Source organism: Ambystoma mexicanum, chromosome 3q (assembly GCF_040938575.1).
Source record: "Ambystoma mexicanum isolate Mex_15411 chromosome 3q, UKY_AmexF1_1, whole genome shotgun sequence".
Taxonomy (NCBI): domain Eukaryota; kingdom Metazoa; phylum Chordata; class Amphibia; order Caudata; family Ambystomatidae; genus Ambystoma; species Ambystoma mexicanum.
In genome coordinates, this window is record NC_090926.1 from 484,139,696 (window position 1) to 484,156,292 (window position 16,597).

The window sequence follows — 16,597 nt, forward strand, 5'->3', positions numbered from 1 at the left end:
GATTCCACTCCGATTGTCAATGCACAGGTCTCTTCCCACTCACTGAGCTTAATCACTGATTCGCTGCCTCCTCCTGTGCCCGTAGCCAGGTTGCGGTTTACAGATAGGATGTTCCTCACACGGAGCCGGAGGTCGTCCCACCTCTTTCGGCAGTCTTTAACTGTGCGGGTGGTGGTGCCTACCGCGCTGACCTTGTGGGCTACCTCTTCCCAGATGGCCTTCTTCTTCTGGATGGTCTCCCGCCGCATGTCGTTGCAGAAGACCACCTGTGCATTTTCTGCTAGTGTCTCAGTGAACATTATGAGCTCCTCCTTGCTGAATTTCTCCTTGCAATTTTTTCACAGCCTTGGGCATCTTTACAGTGTCCTGGAAGGATTTTCGAACGTGTTTCCTGGTAAGGTGTCCTGGATAAGGAGGATGGCAATGGATTGTGTTTTTAAAGATGGCCGCCGTGCTGTTTCCCGTTCCTGTGCAATGATGCTAGTTCCGGTTCCGCAAAATAACGGTCACCACTATTAGCGGTGACCGCTTATGCCAATGTCCGCTAATTGCGGTGACCGCTATTTGCATGTGGCGGCAGGTCGGAAGTGTTAACAGAGCTTTCGACGATGCCGTTAAGGGACTTTTTGGGGACTTTTGCGGCATGGCGGTAGGATCATTACCGCATGGCGCTATGCTCGTGCCCGCAAACTCGTAATGGCACGCAATTGGTGGCCTCTTGCGAGGGCGAACACGCTAATTACGCCATGCCGGTAAATTCCTATTTTTACCGCACAACGTGTAATGAGGCCCATAGTATACATTGCCAATAAAGGAATACATGATATTTGGTGATTTAGATTGATATGATAATGTGGGGAGAAAATGCACACACACACACCCTTTGTTGCTGCTATTAATGAAGCTTTGTGTTTTTAAAAACATATATCAGTATGATTCTTGCTTGACACCTTGGTGGTGAAACTTTGGGTTGCTTGCTTCCAGATAAATTGATGTCTGATGTCTATTTCAAACCATGCAATTGTTGGATATTTGTGACTGCATGCACATATGGCTTCAAGAAACGAATGGCTTGTGTTTCATTTATAATGGCTCTGTGAAGCCCTTATAGTTTAATGGCTGATTATAAATTAAGCGTAACACTGATTATGCAGTAGAACAGTGTACATCTATTGACCTGACTTCAACTGATAATGTGTCTGATTGCTTGGAATCACTGAAGCATGGTAGAAGCCAAGGAGTGTTCATGAAGTTAGATAATAAAATATACCACATAACCCGTGCCATTCCGACACATTTGCAAGAAAATGGTGGCTTACTTAAAACACATTGTAACAATTATATCGTCAAGCAAAGAGCCAGTGATGGTAATTCTGAGGAACATATGTTACTAGGCTAACTGCTTCTGTAAACAGCACAGCTATACTTTGTTGGTGTGAGTATAGTGTATTAGCCACATGGTTAATTGTACCACAAACTATGATGCCATACATTTCATTTAAAAGCTAGATTGTCTGCATCAATTGTGGGAGGAAATTATTTTTTATAAAGGCACAGAGACTAAATAAATTTAAATTGTTTTGTTTATTGAACCCTTCAGCGAGAATGTGTGGTGACATATTGAAACAGACATGCAGCATCTAACAAAGACTGCATCGACCAGAACATTGAGGTCTTCATCTTTCTGTCTGTAATGTGTGTAAAGTTCTTAGCATGAGTTTTCTATGATGTTTCTAGATCTTATGTTTGCTCCTGGACTCTTTCTTGTCCAACTTCCAGGTTTGTTTCATTGCACGGGTTTTGCAATGACACAACATAACATTCATAGTAGAAAAAACCTTTGAAAGAAGGGTTATTAGTCTCCAGTATACAATTATTTACTTCCTCTCACTAGTTATGTTGCTTATTGTATATTTTGATAAAGCCTTTGAAGGTCCAGCAATTCCATTTTAGCTTGAAAAGCATGTCTCTACTCATCGAGTGGATACCAGTATTGTAGAGACCATTCTTATTCTTCTATCATCCATTACACCCATGTAGATACAGTACAAGTTAAGTGAAGTGTTAGCGAGAAAAATACATGGTTTTAGACCGTCTTCAGTGGAAGAAATTCCACAGAACAGTTTATTTGAACGATGCTCTTTGTCAGTAGTGAGGCTCCCACCCCCCTGCTGAAATTGTAAAAGTTTGGATTTCACCCTACATTTTCTGGGGTAATCCAGTCGTGGAGCCCTTGCCCACTGTTCCTTAGGGAGGCTCAGATTCACCTCACTGAGAAGACCCAACAAGGCTGAAGCAAGTGTCTGGGATTGTTGATGGCACTCTTGTTCAGAGGTGAATTAACTAGCATTTCCAAGCGGGACTGCCCTCGTGGGAGAAACCGGACATATATGTACATGGTATTTCTCCTCCATCAAGGTCAGTGAGCTTAAACATGGTTGTAGATATTTTTGTGTGGTAATAATTCCGGTTACCAGTCAAATGGTCGAAAACATTTGGTCGACAGACAATTTGGTCGACACCATTTGGTCGAATGCCAAATGGTCGAATTTTTTTTTTTTACCCATTTTTTGGTTTTTTTTGGGGGGGTCCACCCCCCAACCCCCTTTTTTTTCTTTTTTATTTTTTCTCCCCACACGAAAACCCACAAAACACATATATATATATAAAAAAAAAAAATTCGACCATTTGGCATTCGACCAAATGGTGTCGACCAAATTGCAGTCGACCAGTTTGTTGTCGACCAGTTGACTGGACACCAATAATTCCATAGAACAGGTGATTTGAACCATGTTCGGTCTCGGTAGAGGGGCTCCTACACTCTTGCAGAGGAAGTACAAGTTAACCCTAACTTGAGAACCTTTATAAACAAGGGTAGCATTTGACATCTCTACTTAATTCTCTGTGGCCATGCTTTCATAATCTTTTAAGCAGTGTGTGGGGCACAGTGTTCTATTCCTTGCCCTGTGTGACTTGAAGTAAGTTGTCAATGGTCATTTTTTGTTAATTTAGCTATGAAAATACTAACTCACGCTGGTTGTTCTTGGATGCCACTGACGTTTAGTGTCAAATCTTTGATTATATCAGATATGTTTGCAGGTATTAACATTCTGTAATATGGTGGATCACCATTTCAGTAGGATCTCAAATGAACATTTTCAAACCCAGAGCTTCTGATAGTGACCGGCAGTTGAACGATGTGGTAGCTTGGTGATTGCTTTGTGTGGCAAAAGTTCATCAATATTGTCCAACATTTTCTGTAATATTGTCTAAAAGATATCTAAAAGCATATCTCAACTCCAGTCCATCATTGTTCGACATAACACGAGTGGAGGGTTTCTGCTTTAATAGCAATTTTGCAAAATTGGTCAAACCCTGCATTTATTTTTTGGGCTATTTGATCTCAATCATCTTGTCCCATACCAATGTTAGGTTTCCTGCTGGTGGTCTTCTTAACAGGGTAGTGCAGCTTCCTTCTGTGGGGTATTATTATTATTTTAATAATAATAATAATAATTGCTATTATTATTATTATTAGTATTATTATTAGTATTATTATTATTATCATAATTTGTTAATGTGTTTTATAGTGTCTAGGGGATATAACCTCACAATTCTGTAATCTGTTAGACCAGCCACTGATATTCAGCACTTTAAAACACGACAGTGACTTAATTGTGGTTAATAACTATTGTAATGCATTGTGCTTTCAGGCCAATTAATTTTAAGGTATTAGTGGACTGGAGTAGAAAAAAGGTAGGTTACCAGAAAGACAGCAAAGAGCATAAGATGAAGGTCTCGATGTTCTTTCATACATGGAAGTTTCTTTAAACTACTTGGCGTTTGCAACATGTTATCACAATGCATTGCTGCAGGAGAAAGGAAAAAGGTTTATACTTACAAATTTGTATCCTTCGGGATTTATCATAAGACACAGTAGATCTATCAACTTGCCAAAACATGCATTGTTCTCAAAATACAAATACCATTACTAATTTCTTGCACCATAGAACATTTGTTTGAAAGATGCCCGCCATGGATTTGTTGACTCAAAAAGCGATGTTTAATGTGATAGGGAGCAATTTAATGTCAGCCTGTTACAATGAAAACCATTAACAACATGTTTTTTTATTTTACTTCAAACATCCTCCTTCTGCCCTCCCCGTGACAGGCTCCAACAATTGACATCCGACCCAGGTCAGCAACGATTCAAATGAACAACGCCACACACCTGCAAGAAAGGGACGAGGAGTACGGCTACGAGTGCCTGGATGGAAAGGATTGTGCCAGTTTCTTTTGCTGCTTTGAGGACTGCCGGTCGGGTGCATGGAGGCATGGAAGGATACACATCCGTGTTGCTAAAATTGACTCCTACTCCCGGATCTTCTTCCCCACTGCCTTTTGTTTGTTCAACCTGGTCTACTGGGTTTCATACCTTTATCTTTAAAAAATTGAAAATGAAACACAGAGAGGAGTAAGGGACATGATCCTTGCAGTACTTCCTAATTTCCTTAATGAGATGATGTCCATTCTGAATCCATTTAGAACGTCCACAGTGGCACATTTCCTCACGCTGCCATGCACTCAATAGTATCATCCATAGGTAATCACACTAAGTGTCCAAGTCAATGCCATACAGTAATAAATGTGGTTAAAGAGTTAGCATTTGACATATTTATTTACGCAAAATCTAAAGTTTATTTAGGGAGATCTATGGGCAGCTCACTAGTAGTAAGTCATATACCCAGAAGAAGACGAAAAGGGGTGCTTTTCTTACAACCACAGGATTCTTATACTCGCACCAGGTTGCAAGAGATGACTGCTCGAACGGCTGGCTAAAGTACTGCATGGTTTTGTTGTTAGCGTCATGTATAACATATGCTTGAACTCTGCCCTGTTTGGAAGGCTCTTCTTTCCCTCCGATGAACTGAGACCCAAATGCAGAAGTCGCCATTTTCTTTTTTGAGTTTTCAAAACTCGTGGCTTCCCACACATTCCCACCGAGAGCACCTGTAAAATGTTGTACATATTTTAATAACTTGTAGTGCATAAAGTCTGAAGTCTAGTGCATGCATCTTTTTCTTGGGACAAAATAAAGGGAGCAAAGGTATGGTATCAATGTCCACTGTCTTCTACTTTGTATCTCTTCTCCAACTACTGCAAAGGAAGGTTTTATTTTTCCACATGCTTTCTCAAACATGTATTTCCTACCCCTCTTGCATGAACATCTGGATGTATCTCTTTCAGGAAAGTCCAGGCAATGCATTTACATACTTTTATTAAAGGCAATCACATCTGTGGAAAATCATTCTGCGGTTGACCAATTCTGTCTAAAAAGCATTTTTGCAGGGGTCAACTGGTGACTAGTCATTCTAATGTGTAGCTATGTAGTCAAGGCCACAAAACACATGACCACCATGTTCTAATAAGAACGGCACATGCTGGCAGTAGGCACGTTGCCCTAAGAAGCAAAGGCTTCAGTTTGGACTGACATGTTGCCCCCTTTTGTCTCTCATACAAAATAAGCTAGCGTGACACCACCTAGAAACCAATCTTGATTATTTGCCCATGTGCTTTGAAACAGATGATTGTCTAACATCTGAAAATGTGTGATATGTTATGTTGGATAGCCAAGGCTGCACCCTGGCACTGGCATGACATCGTTTCCCATTAGAGTTGATGTGTTATTTTATTATGTGTATGTGGCATCAAGACCTGAGGGCTGAAATGGGGACGGAGACACTCACTTATATAGCCATTTTAAATATGTTGTTTTTAAAAACTATTGCACGAACCTCTGTCACTAGTTTGAGGAATCAATTTTAAAGAAAAACATCTGCAGTCTTCAGATTTATGGATTGACACACACCACAACCAATCACCAAATTCTCAATGCATCAGTTAATAAAAGGTAGTGGACAATTACTAAACCTCTGAAATGTCAAGCAAGTAGAGTTTATATTTGTCGTCATATTGTTTCTCTTCAAAGCACATATAATGCTTTGTCTTCTGTGGGAATAAGGAGTGTGTTTTCTTTTTGTGTATATAGATACATTAATAGCAATAGTCCCCTGCTGCCATTCATCTCTTTCTTGTATAAAATGCGATCAACTGATTGGAAGAAGCTAATATTCACTGGTAAATTATTCAAAGACTCTCCTCAAATAAGAAAGTGAGATTTATTTCATGAAGCATAACGTTATGTTTAATCTGCATTGTATGTGTACACATGTGTTTTAGCGGGTGTTACACAGGTATATGCAAATAAAATGCCTTGCCTCCACCACTACATTTTTTTAAATCAAAGATTTGCTTTAATGAGCATATTATTTTATTATTATTATTATTATTATTATTATTATTATTATTATTATTATTATTATTATTATTATTATTATTATTATTATTATCTACATCTCTGATGAGCATGTCTGCTCCTAGTATTCTTTGGAAATTCTTCTCAATTTTCTCCTCAAACCTAAATGCCTGAATTACCCAGTGAAGTCAATTTGAGATCATTTCTGAAAAGTGCATTGTGACCTGTCAAATGGCTTGTACTTCCACCTCCTGAAGGAGGGTGGGCATTGTTAATGTGTGAAAATTCAACATGAAACACATATCACCCACCAGTCTTTCTAGAAATATTTCATGAGGGAGATACGCCTAAATAGCAATTCTTGTTGAAATTGTCTTTAAACAGCTGGATGTTGATGAGCTTCCAGAATATCAAAAAGCAAGGAAAAGAACTTTCAAAGTTGTCTAGTTTTAAAAGGGAAAAGACCAGGTTTGAACATGTTCAATGTCATTTATGAAATGTAGATTCTCCTTGCTAATTCAGCAAGAATATTTGTAGCATGTTAACTCTACTGTATGGTCCTAACGAGCAACAGTGTTGCAGAAGAGGTTTACATTGGGAGGTCTAGTATGGTGGAAAAGAATCATGAGCCAGGGGCAGCCTGGAATCAATGTGTTTTCATGGCCAATCAGAACGTCACCTTTTCTGATACCTGCCGAAATGTGAATCAGGCGCTTTCAAAGGGAAGATTCTTGAATATACAATGCGTACATTTGAATTGGGCAGTGTTCCATAAGAATGGGTAGGCACCCTTAGGCATCTGATGTATGGGTGTCACGTTTGTACCCATGTCAGAATGTGGTCCTTTATCTTCCTTTTGGATGTAATTTCCCAAAAAAGTATCTTTTATGAATTTTCCGATTTGAACATAGAGCAAAAAGCCTTCCACCACTTTCATTTTGATAGGACATTTGCGTTTCTCAGAGTACTCTTGACAAACGGATGAATACAATTAGACCACCTGCACCTTACATACAATATAGCCTGGAACAGAAAAGGAATCTGACCTACGGATTACACACACGTGGATTAGTAAGATGCAATGTACAATAACTTCATTATACTAATTGTATGTAGATCATATCTGTGTTGGTCAATCTCATGCATATGACCCAGTTCAACCCCTTTCTGTTGCTGGACTTCTTTTTTCCTTATCCTTACACTCCATTTTATGTTTTTCTTTTTCCAACAGGATTGTTGACATTTGATTTCCCTAAACATATGGATGACTTATTGTCATCATTCCTGCTGCATTATTCTGAATACATATATTTTTAATTCTGCATGTAACAAACTATTGACATTGTGTTAGTTCAGTTATAAGATCACACACATTCAAAGTGTTGATACCTTTTATTGGACTACTTAAACGCGGTTGCCAATCAAAGGATCGAATCTAAAGGGTCGACAAGTCAAAGGATAGACACCAAAGGGTCGACAGGTCAAAGGATCGAATTTTATTATTTTTTTCACGTTTCTTTTTTTTGGGGGGGTCTGCCCACCAACCCCCTTTTTTTTGCTAAAAAACACTTTTTTTCCCTTATACGAAAACCTAAAAATATAAATATAATTAAAAAAAAAAATCGATCCTTTGACCTGTCGACCCTTTGGTGTCGATCCTTTGACCTGTCGACCCTTTAGATTCGATCCTTTGACTAGACACCCTTAAACGTTATATAGAAGATTTCTTCATCAGAGTTAAATGAGTAACAAAACAACCCACATTGAACATCTACTCTTCATAGGATAAAAATATGCTAGGTGACAAGGAATATGCATGAAATGCAGGCCTGGTATGGTAAGCTTATGTAAAATGGTATACAACTGGGAAGACATATAGTGGTACTCATTGAAGTTGAGTCACAACACTCACATTGCATTGAATCACAGTTTAAAAAAATCACATTGTTCACACAAAACTGAGGCACATAATATCTCTGATTCTCAAAGAATTGCACTGGAGCAAAACAGACATTTCTTTTGTCAACTCTGATTTTCTCCTCCTGCTCCTTAGTTGATTCAACAAGGAAACAACTAAGGGAAATCTCGAGATCCCTGGACCTGTTCTGAGGAGCCCTTGGGAAAATATTTATGAATCACATTTGCAAGTCAGCATCTCAGAGATGATACATGCACATAAAGAGGTTCTTTTGTTTTAGCCTTTATGAATCAGATACCAGGTAATATGAGCAGATCAGAGATGGCCAGTGGTGTTTCTGATTTCCCCCATTGCACATCTTTGAGAATCATGCCTTATTTGTTTGCGAAGTTAGGCAGAAACAATCTTAAAGTGTCACCCAGTAAGTTAACAACACAATCATATTATTTAAGAAACATTTAATTACAAGATTTAAAATCAAAGAATTTGAAAGCAGGATATGTTATTTTCACATTCCCCCGACACAGGTTAAGGATTTTGATAGGTATGCTTAATATGCCATTGCTAGAACGAACCTTCAGTTCTTTCTCAAAAGAAGAGTTGTCTGCATTTCCTTGGCAGCCTCACCTATCCAATTTTGAGTGGAAATTTCAGATACAACGAGAAATTAAGCATTTTACTTTAAAGCTTAATAATTGCAATGTTTACACATTGAAGGAAATAAACTATTTATAATACATATGTGTGTCTTTATATTTATTTTTATTTATAATGCACACACCACAAATTGAATCGCCTCTTGCTGCTGTCAAGAGATGAATAGGGTGAAAAGAGATCATATTTGAAAGAGAGGGGAAAGGTTAGAAAAGGAAAGTTTTGACTGCAGTGAGTCTGTGGATCTGTGGAGAGGAGGGGGTCATTTTCACAGGTGAGAGCTGAAAATCATATGTCTCCCATACTCCTGCATTGGGACAAAGGAACAGAGACGAGATTGGCATTGGATGAGCATAGAGCTCTAGATGGCTCGGAGGGATGCATATGTGTTTGTGGTTTGTGGGTGGCTGGGCCATGAATGCTCTTAAAGGCGAGTCAAAGCATCTTGAACTTGGTCTCTGGCTAGACCATAGCCAAAAACGATAGTAGATGTATCCATTACTACACAATGGGCCTCATTATATGGTAGGAGGTAGCCATTCTGGGTCCGGGTTCCTGAAATAGGGACTTACCAGGTCATTCCAACCTTGGAGGACCCGGTAAATCCCCATTCTGGGAACCATTCCCCATTCCCATTCGAGCCCCCATATTGCAGTACTGTTATTAGCTCTGAAGTCCCTTAACAATCCATAACGCCTGGTAAAACCAGGCGTTGAGGAAGGGACCCGCTAAGGGACCTCGGAATAGGGTGGTAAGGGATTACCGGCACCAGTGACCTTACCGGTGCCGGTAATCCCTTACCACCTAACGCATAATGAGGCACAATGATTAGGCTTTTACTGACTAAACATTGGGGGTCATTCCGAGTTTGGAGGTAGCCATGGTGCTATTAGCACCATGGTTGTCTCCAATCCCGGGTCCGGGTTCTCCGAATGGGGACTTACCCGGTGATTCCAACCGTGGAAGACTCGGTAAGTTCCCATTCAGAAAACCATTCCCCATTCGATTCGAGCCCCCATAGGGCTCAATGGGAATGGGGAAGGAGCAAATAATGTGCCCGCTAATAGCGGGCCCGTTATTTGGTCCCTGGTCCCTTAATGGGTCCCGCTAAGAACGGCTGGTCAGACCAGCTGTTCCTGGTGGGACCCGATTAGGGACCTCAGAATGTGGCGGTAGGGGGTTAGTGGCAGCGGCATCCTTACTGGTGCCGTTAACCCCATACCGCCATACTCGGAATGAGGCCCATTGGATAACTTTGATTTACATTTGATATATTTATGAGTGGTATGTCACTGCCCACATATAAATAGAGGTGTTTGAAGGTTTGACATAAAATATTCATTATGAAGAGGTGTTTGCATTCAGGTATTGACTTTCATGATTACCTAGTCAAGGCAGGTCATTTTCGAATGAAGTAAAAGCACTTTAGTACAGGCTTCTGCATGTTATTACATTGAACCCAAACCTAGAATCAAATATGTTCAAAACTGGTAAGTGATTTAACAAACTGTGCTTTCAAGTTTGGAGCTTGACTTATGCACACCATACAATAAAATAAACTATTTCAGTTGGCATTTGAGGAGCACTTAACACGACTTAAGACTGGGACTGGCAGCATTTGAGCCCCAAGTCTCTGTCAAAGCGCATAGGTCCAGATTATTCTCATTATAATTAGCGATCTCAAGGACGTGCTTGACTAGGGAGTGAGTATTAAGTAACAGTAACATACAGCATAACTCCAAAACTGGGTAATTACCGATGGTAAGGTGGAACCCGGTTTCAGGCTTAAAGGTGGGACCGTTGACTCTGGCTGAGACAGTGCAGAGTCAGCATGATGATTTTACAGGACTGGTTTGAATTTCATATGCTATATTTGGTTATTGGTCACCTATATCTATTTTGTGCATTGCACCTAAATTAGCACTGAAAAATGGTGTTACCGCACGTCACAAGAGAATATTTTGTTTCCAATATAAAAATTAAACCAATACAAAATGGTGCAACGCGATCAGACGGTCCTGTGATGTTAAATGTGTCCATGTCATTGCGTCAAATTTGAAAAGTGGCCATCTTGAGTGTAATATTTACAGCGGTTAACACGCCGGGTGATTCAGCTGCGAAACCGAAAGGGGCCTGAATCATTTACTTAAGAAAATAAGGTAAGCGCAAGATCTTTTTTGCCAGCAACAGACTACATGCACTAAAATGTACTGTGATTAGACATAATAAGCATGCAACTGTTGTATTAACAGGTACCATCCTGTCATCGCGGTTGAAGTGGCAAACACCTTAGATGCTGGTTAGTAAAGCACTTATATCTATCCAAACAGAGAGAGTAAAAGTGAGTGAACTCATCATAGAAAGATTGTTATCCAGATAGCATATACAAACTTGCACGCAATTATTTTTTTTGTTAACACGAAAGGTCAATTTAAAATTAACTCAATGTTTTTTGTTTATGTACTCAGTAATGCTAATTGTTAACCCTCCTGATGAACCATTATAGATTAATGTAAACAAAAACGTGTCAAGGGAGTTACACATCATTATTAAACCAAGGGACATGTGATAAAATATCCAAACACAAATTGAAATTTAAGTGAAACGTTAGGAATTATGAAATGTGAAGTAACATTCAAATTTAACAAGTCTCTATTATTTGAATAAATCCAAGTAATTTTCATGGGGTGCATATTACAAAGGTACTTAAGGTTCTTCTAGCTTTTTGACTGATACTGGGCAGCCTCACTATATGAGTACCCAACATATGTAGTCCAAATACAACAAACAGCTATGAAGTAAAACTCACCACCAGCTGCTTATAGGCTGCACAACTAGCATTTCACTTACCTAAACACATTGTCCTACAAGGCACCCACACAAAACATCCAAGGGAAATGGGTAAATGGCGGAAACCCCCCTCTACCGGCCCACAACCCCATCACTCACTATACCCTGCAGAGCTACAGGAGACACACATCAGAAACACTTGCCGCAGGCTTCATTTATGGGACACACAGAACTCCCCACTTAGAGGCTGAACCCTAACAGCCCACTACCTGCCTCTAGACCCTCACAGCAGTGACTAAAACAGAACTCCATGTCATGCCCGCAACCTACCTCAATCAGGAACAAACACTTGAGCGAATGCATTATCTTTCACCGTAGGCCCAAACCTAATTAACTCTATCACAAAGCCCTTGCCATTTATGCACACACTTCCAGCTCCAATGCCCAACTCACACGTTACCTATTGACCCCCTCACATCATAAATGTTTGGTCGAGCCCACACTGATAACACCATAGACCAACTCCATCCTAATAAGAACTCCCCCAAATCCCGGCCATTCCAATGTGTCCTGATCAATGCTAGGTCTATCTCTGCCCATGCTTTGGATATCAACGACCTGATCACCTCCCTTAGCCTAGAGATTCTGGTCCTCACTGAAACCTGGCTAAAGCCAATCTTTGGCCTGGCACTCTCAATAGCTATCCCACAGTGATTTACCATCTTCCACTGCTACAGACCCATTACCAGGGGTGGAGAAGTTGTGCTAATAGCTTGAGACTGCCTACGTATCATAACTGTCAGTACTTCCCTTATCAATAACTGTGAGACCCTGACAGTCAAGATGCCCATTTTGAATATCAACACCTTAACTCTGCACATTATCTATCACCCCCCAGGCCTGGAACCTACTTTTGAAGAAGACACTACACTAACTGCCCATCTCAAGCCAACATCTAGAAGACTACTCCTTGGAGACTTTAATGTAGGCTATAACGATCCCACAGACTCCACTGCCACATCGGTTGCTAACACACTCACGCTGCTAGGCTTTGTGCACCAAATATGTGCCCCAAAACACTCAAAAGGAAGCATGTTGGACTGGATTGCAGACCTCAACTGCCAAACTACTATCACCAGTAACAACCCTTGCCCCTTGTCGATTTTCACGTGACATATTTTTCCCTGTACCCTATCAGCCACTCCACACCCACTCTATCCCTGCTGCCGCCAACTCTGGCCCACTGCTCGAGAAACCTTACCAAGGAGTGCCTTGCCCCAGGCACTTAGCTCAATCTCCCTTTCCCGCTGACACCAACCTTTTAGCTGATCTGTACACCACAACCCTGACCACATCCATCAACATCATTTCACCTTTACTACCTCGTGAGTCCAAACCTTCAGCACAGGAACTCCTCATTCACCAAGGACCTCTGGGAACTACGCTCCTGCAAACAGCTTGCAGAATATAAATGGATGAAGTCACATACCCCAGCGATCAAACAGGAGTTTACATCTGTTGCAAAATGCTACAAGTCAGCCATATTACAGTCAAAGGCCTTATCATACAACTCCTGGATCAACAATGCCAAATCAGAAACCATGGGGCACGACCATTCAAAACGCCATTCTGGCCAAAATCAACACCCTCCAAAATAAAATAGGCCTGAAACAATATGTGTTAACACCCCCAGGCAACTAGACACTTCCTTCGGTGACAGCACCCCTCCCTAATTTGCTTTACACTTCCATGTTTGATTCAGCCAGGTATCTGTCATTGAAGTCAAAATGGTCCTAAAAGGCCTCAAACCTTCAATATGCAAGGGAGACATATGTTCTGCAGCCTTAGTGAAGGACTGCTCTGAGGACCTAGCACCTTTTTTCACCTCCTTCATCAATGCATCCTCTGCCGCTAGCACAGCCCCGTCCTGCCTCAAGGAATCCTGCCACTCCCCCTAATCAAAAAACGCAACTGGAGCCCTCAAACCCCTTCAACTACCACGCTATCAGGACACTTCTATTCCTCCTTAAAATCCTAGATAGAGCAGCCTACCTACAAACCCAGCATTACTCGGAGACCAATTACATCTTAGGAACCTGCCAAATCAGGATTCCGCCCCCGCAATGGCACTGAATCTGCCCTCCTTGAACTTAACAATCATCTGGATGACATAAGAGACAAGGGCAAACCTGCTTTACTCCTCCTTCCTGACCTTTCTGCAGTGCTGGACTTGGTGGACCACAAAATCCTATGTCACCATCTTTCATCAGCAGCAAACTTCTCGCCCAAAGCCACTGCCTTTATCGCTGCCTTCCTCTGTGAGAGAGAGATCCATCAGAGTATTCGCCAAGAGGGCTAATGCCTTGCCCACACCCCTCTCTTGTGATGTCCCACAGGGTTCCTGTGTCTCTCCTTCATAATACAATATATTCACTAACCCCTTTTCCTTTTCATCCTCTTGGACTCAATCAGTGTATTGTATACTAACTATGTGGACGACACGCAAATCCTACTCCCGCTCATGGGAAACTACATTGCTGACTCCACTGCCCTGAACTCTGTTTATTTGTCTATTCAAGCAAGGATGTCCACACACTGATTTTGACTAAACAATGAAAAAACAGAGCTCTTTCTGGTGGCCTCACCTGCAGTGATAAAAAATCTTGACTCTGAGCAGTACTCAGCCTTTGTCATCGAGGCCATCCAGATCCCAGTTTCACATTTGGTGAAGACTCTAGGGGTGTATCTGGATGCCACATTCTCACTTACACATCAAGTTAATGCCATCACCTCATCTGCAGCTTACATAACAAAGCTAATAAATGCTTATCCTCAGATAGCTGTCTCACAATTACCAGAGCCATGGTTGGCTCAAGACTTGACTACTGCAACACACTCATCAAATGCACCTCAGAACACAACATTAGGAAGATACAGGTCAGCAAAAACAATACCCTCAGAGCGGCCTTGAACATTCCTAAAATTGAACACATCAGTGCAGCAAGAAGAAAGACACATTGGCTCCCCATCCGTGAGAGGAATCAAGATTCAAGACACTAAATATTACGCACAGATGCCTTTCACAGGAAACCCCCCTAACTCTTGCAGAAAGTTACAAAAGCTGCCTCTCTCAGACTCACAACACTGCTCACCCAGGCCAAATTAAAATGGGCAAAAGACGGAGGCACAAGCTTCCCCACCATCTCCGACTAAAAAGTGGAATTTACTGCCTCCATCCCTGCGAGCCGAAAATTCCTACTGGGCCTTCTGAAAATTGTTAAAAATACTGCTGTTTACTTAACTTTGTCCACTGTTCTATCTGGATCCTGCAATGGCAAAGGCTGTAATATGTAATCTCCCTCTTACAACACAACATCTTGTTTTATTCTGCTTTCTCGCTACATGTAACCGCCCATGAAAAAGCGATTGATGCCTGAGTGCTTAGTGTGCTATACAAATGTAAAAATAAATAAATAAATATTACTACTCCATTGACTACCTGGGTCACATTATCAGAGAATTCGTCAAGGATCTGTTTCTGTCTTTTGCTATACATAAAGCAACTCCTTCAAGACAGATTGGATGGCATCCAAGTGGCCCCCATTTGTGTGCGGCCTAGACAAATGTGATAAAAATGTCCTGCCCTGTTGTAATGAGACAAAGGTCTGTGGATGACAAAATATACCTGACCTACAAGTGCTAGCACGGAGGACACCATTGACGTTGTTGGCAATGGTGTTGACCCAGATGCAGTCCAATGCAAGCCATGGTAGTGTCTTGCCTCACATGTGTCCAGTGTCCCTGGAACCCCAGGTAGATGTAGGCAGTTGTGCATTGGTCACACTACATGAGGGCAGGCTGGCCTAGGTCTATCCCTCTGAGACAGCCTCTGACATAAAGGGGAGCAACTCCTCCTCATCATGGCTGGTGATCTTGGGCCATGCATTAGTTCACCAAATATATCATCCACATAAGTAGTCACAGAGGGAGAAGAGAGAGAAAAAGTTTGACCATCTGGTCATTTTAGAACTTTATGTTGGCTAATACCCTGGTTTTCATCTTGCTGAAATTCATCACATGCATTTCCAAGTATTTTTCCTAAACCAAACCCATGTGGGTAAGACTGGCTCCCTATCCCCAGATGTGTATCGCAGGTGAAACTTTGTTCTTGGGTTTCAATGGTTCGTTCTGGTGTGATAAATGATCCTTCTCCCATCAAAAATAAACATCCTGGATTAAATCTCTGGTCAACTATGTTGGCAAGCTCACTAAAAGGCTGAGAAGAATGGCAAAGCCAATGTTCATCATAATTTACCTTGTAATTTTGACAATGTATTAATAACCTTTACACAGCCACAATTGGGAGTTTAGTTGCAATGTAATCTTTTGAACGGATTTTCGCTGATACAAAGTTTAGAATCTGCATTCCGGTCATGACGTCACTTTTAGGACTTTAAAATTAATATTTCAGTTCCAAAGGTCATGTTCTATTCTTAATCACATTTCTAACCTAGGCCTTTTCACATTTTCTGGTGAGAATTGAAAGTTGGTGAAGACCCAGTCTTAGAGACTGTATTCATTTTAATCTCAGAATTCTTTGCTTTTGCTGATATGTACCAAAATCTGCATTATAATGGTGTGCTGGATCTGAGCTTGTGGCAAAAAGATGCAACGTACAGGTGTTCTGTTTCCGTAATAAATTAAACAACATACCTGACTTCTTTTTTCTTTTCCCATACAACACATATCACATCAGTTATCAGAAAACTGCACTGGTTACCAATTACACCTGGAATCGTTTTCAAACTACTCATAATGACACATAGGTCCTCATTAGGAGTTTGGAGGTAACAATGGTGCTATTAGCAAATCCTAACCGACTCCGCCCTGGTGAATGGAGCTATTACCGCCTGGTAAAC

General features: G+C 41.0%; 1 protein-coding gene across 3 annotated transcripts in view; it reads left to right on the forward strand.

Moving 5' to 3' along the window:
• GABRG2 (gamma-aminobutyric acid type A receptor subunit gamma2) overlaps positions 1–5,308 on the forward strand; it is a 907,137-nt gene extending 901,829 nt beyond the window's left edge. Inside the window, exon 10 of one of the 3 annotated variants that reach the window (XM_069654279.1) lies at positions 4,172–4,582. In XM_069654279.1, the coding sequence (XP_069510380.1) occupies positions 4,172–4,447 (276 nt within the window). In that variant the 3' untranslated portion in view covers positions 4,448–4,582. Of the gene's footprint in view, positions 1–4,171 lie in introns of all 3 variants that reach the window. The other 2 variants (XM_069654278.1, XM_069654277.1) reach the window with 2 other exon arrangements.
• The last annotated feature ends 11,289 nt before the right edge of the window (positions 5,309–16,597 follow it).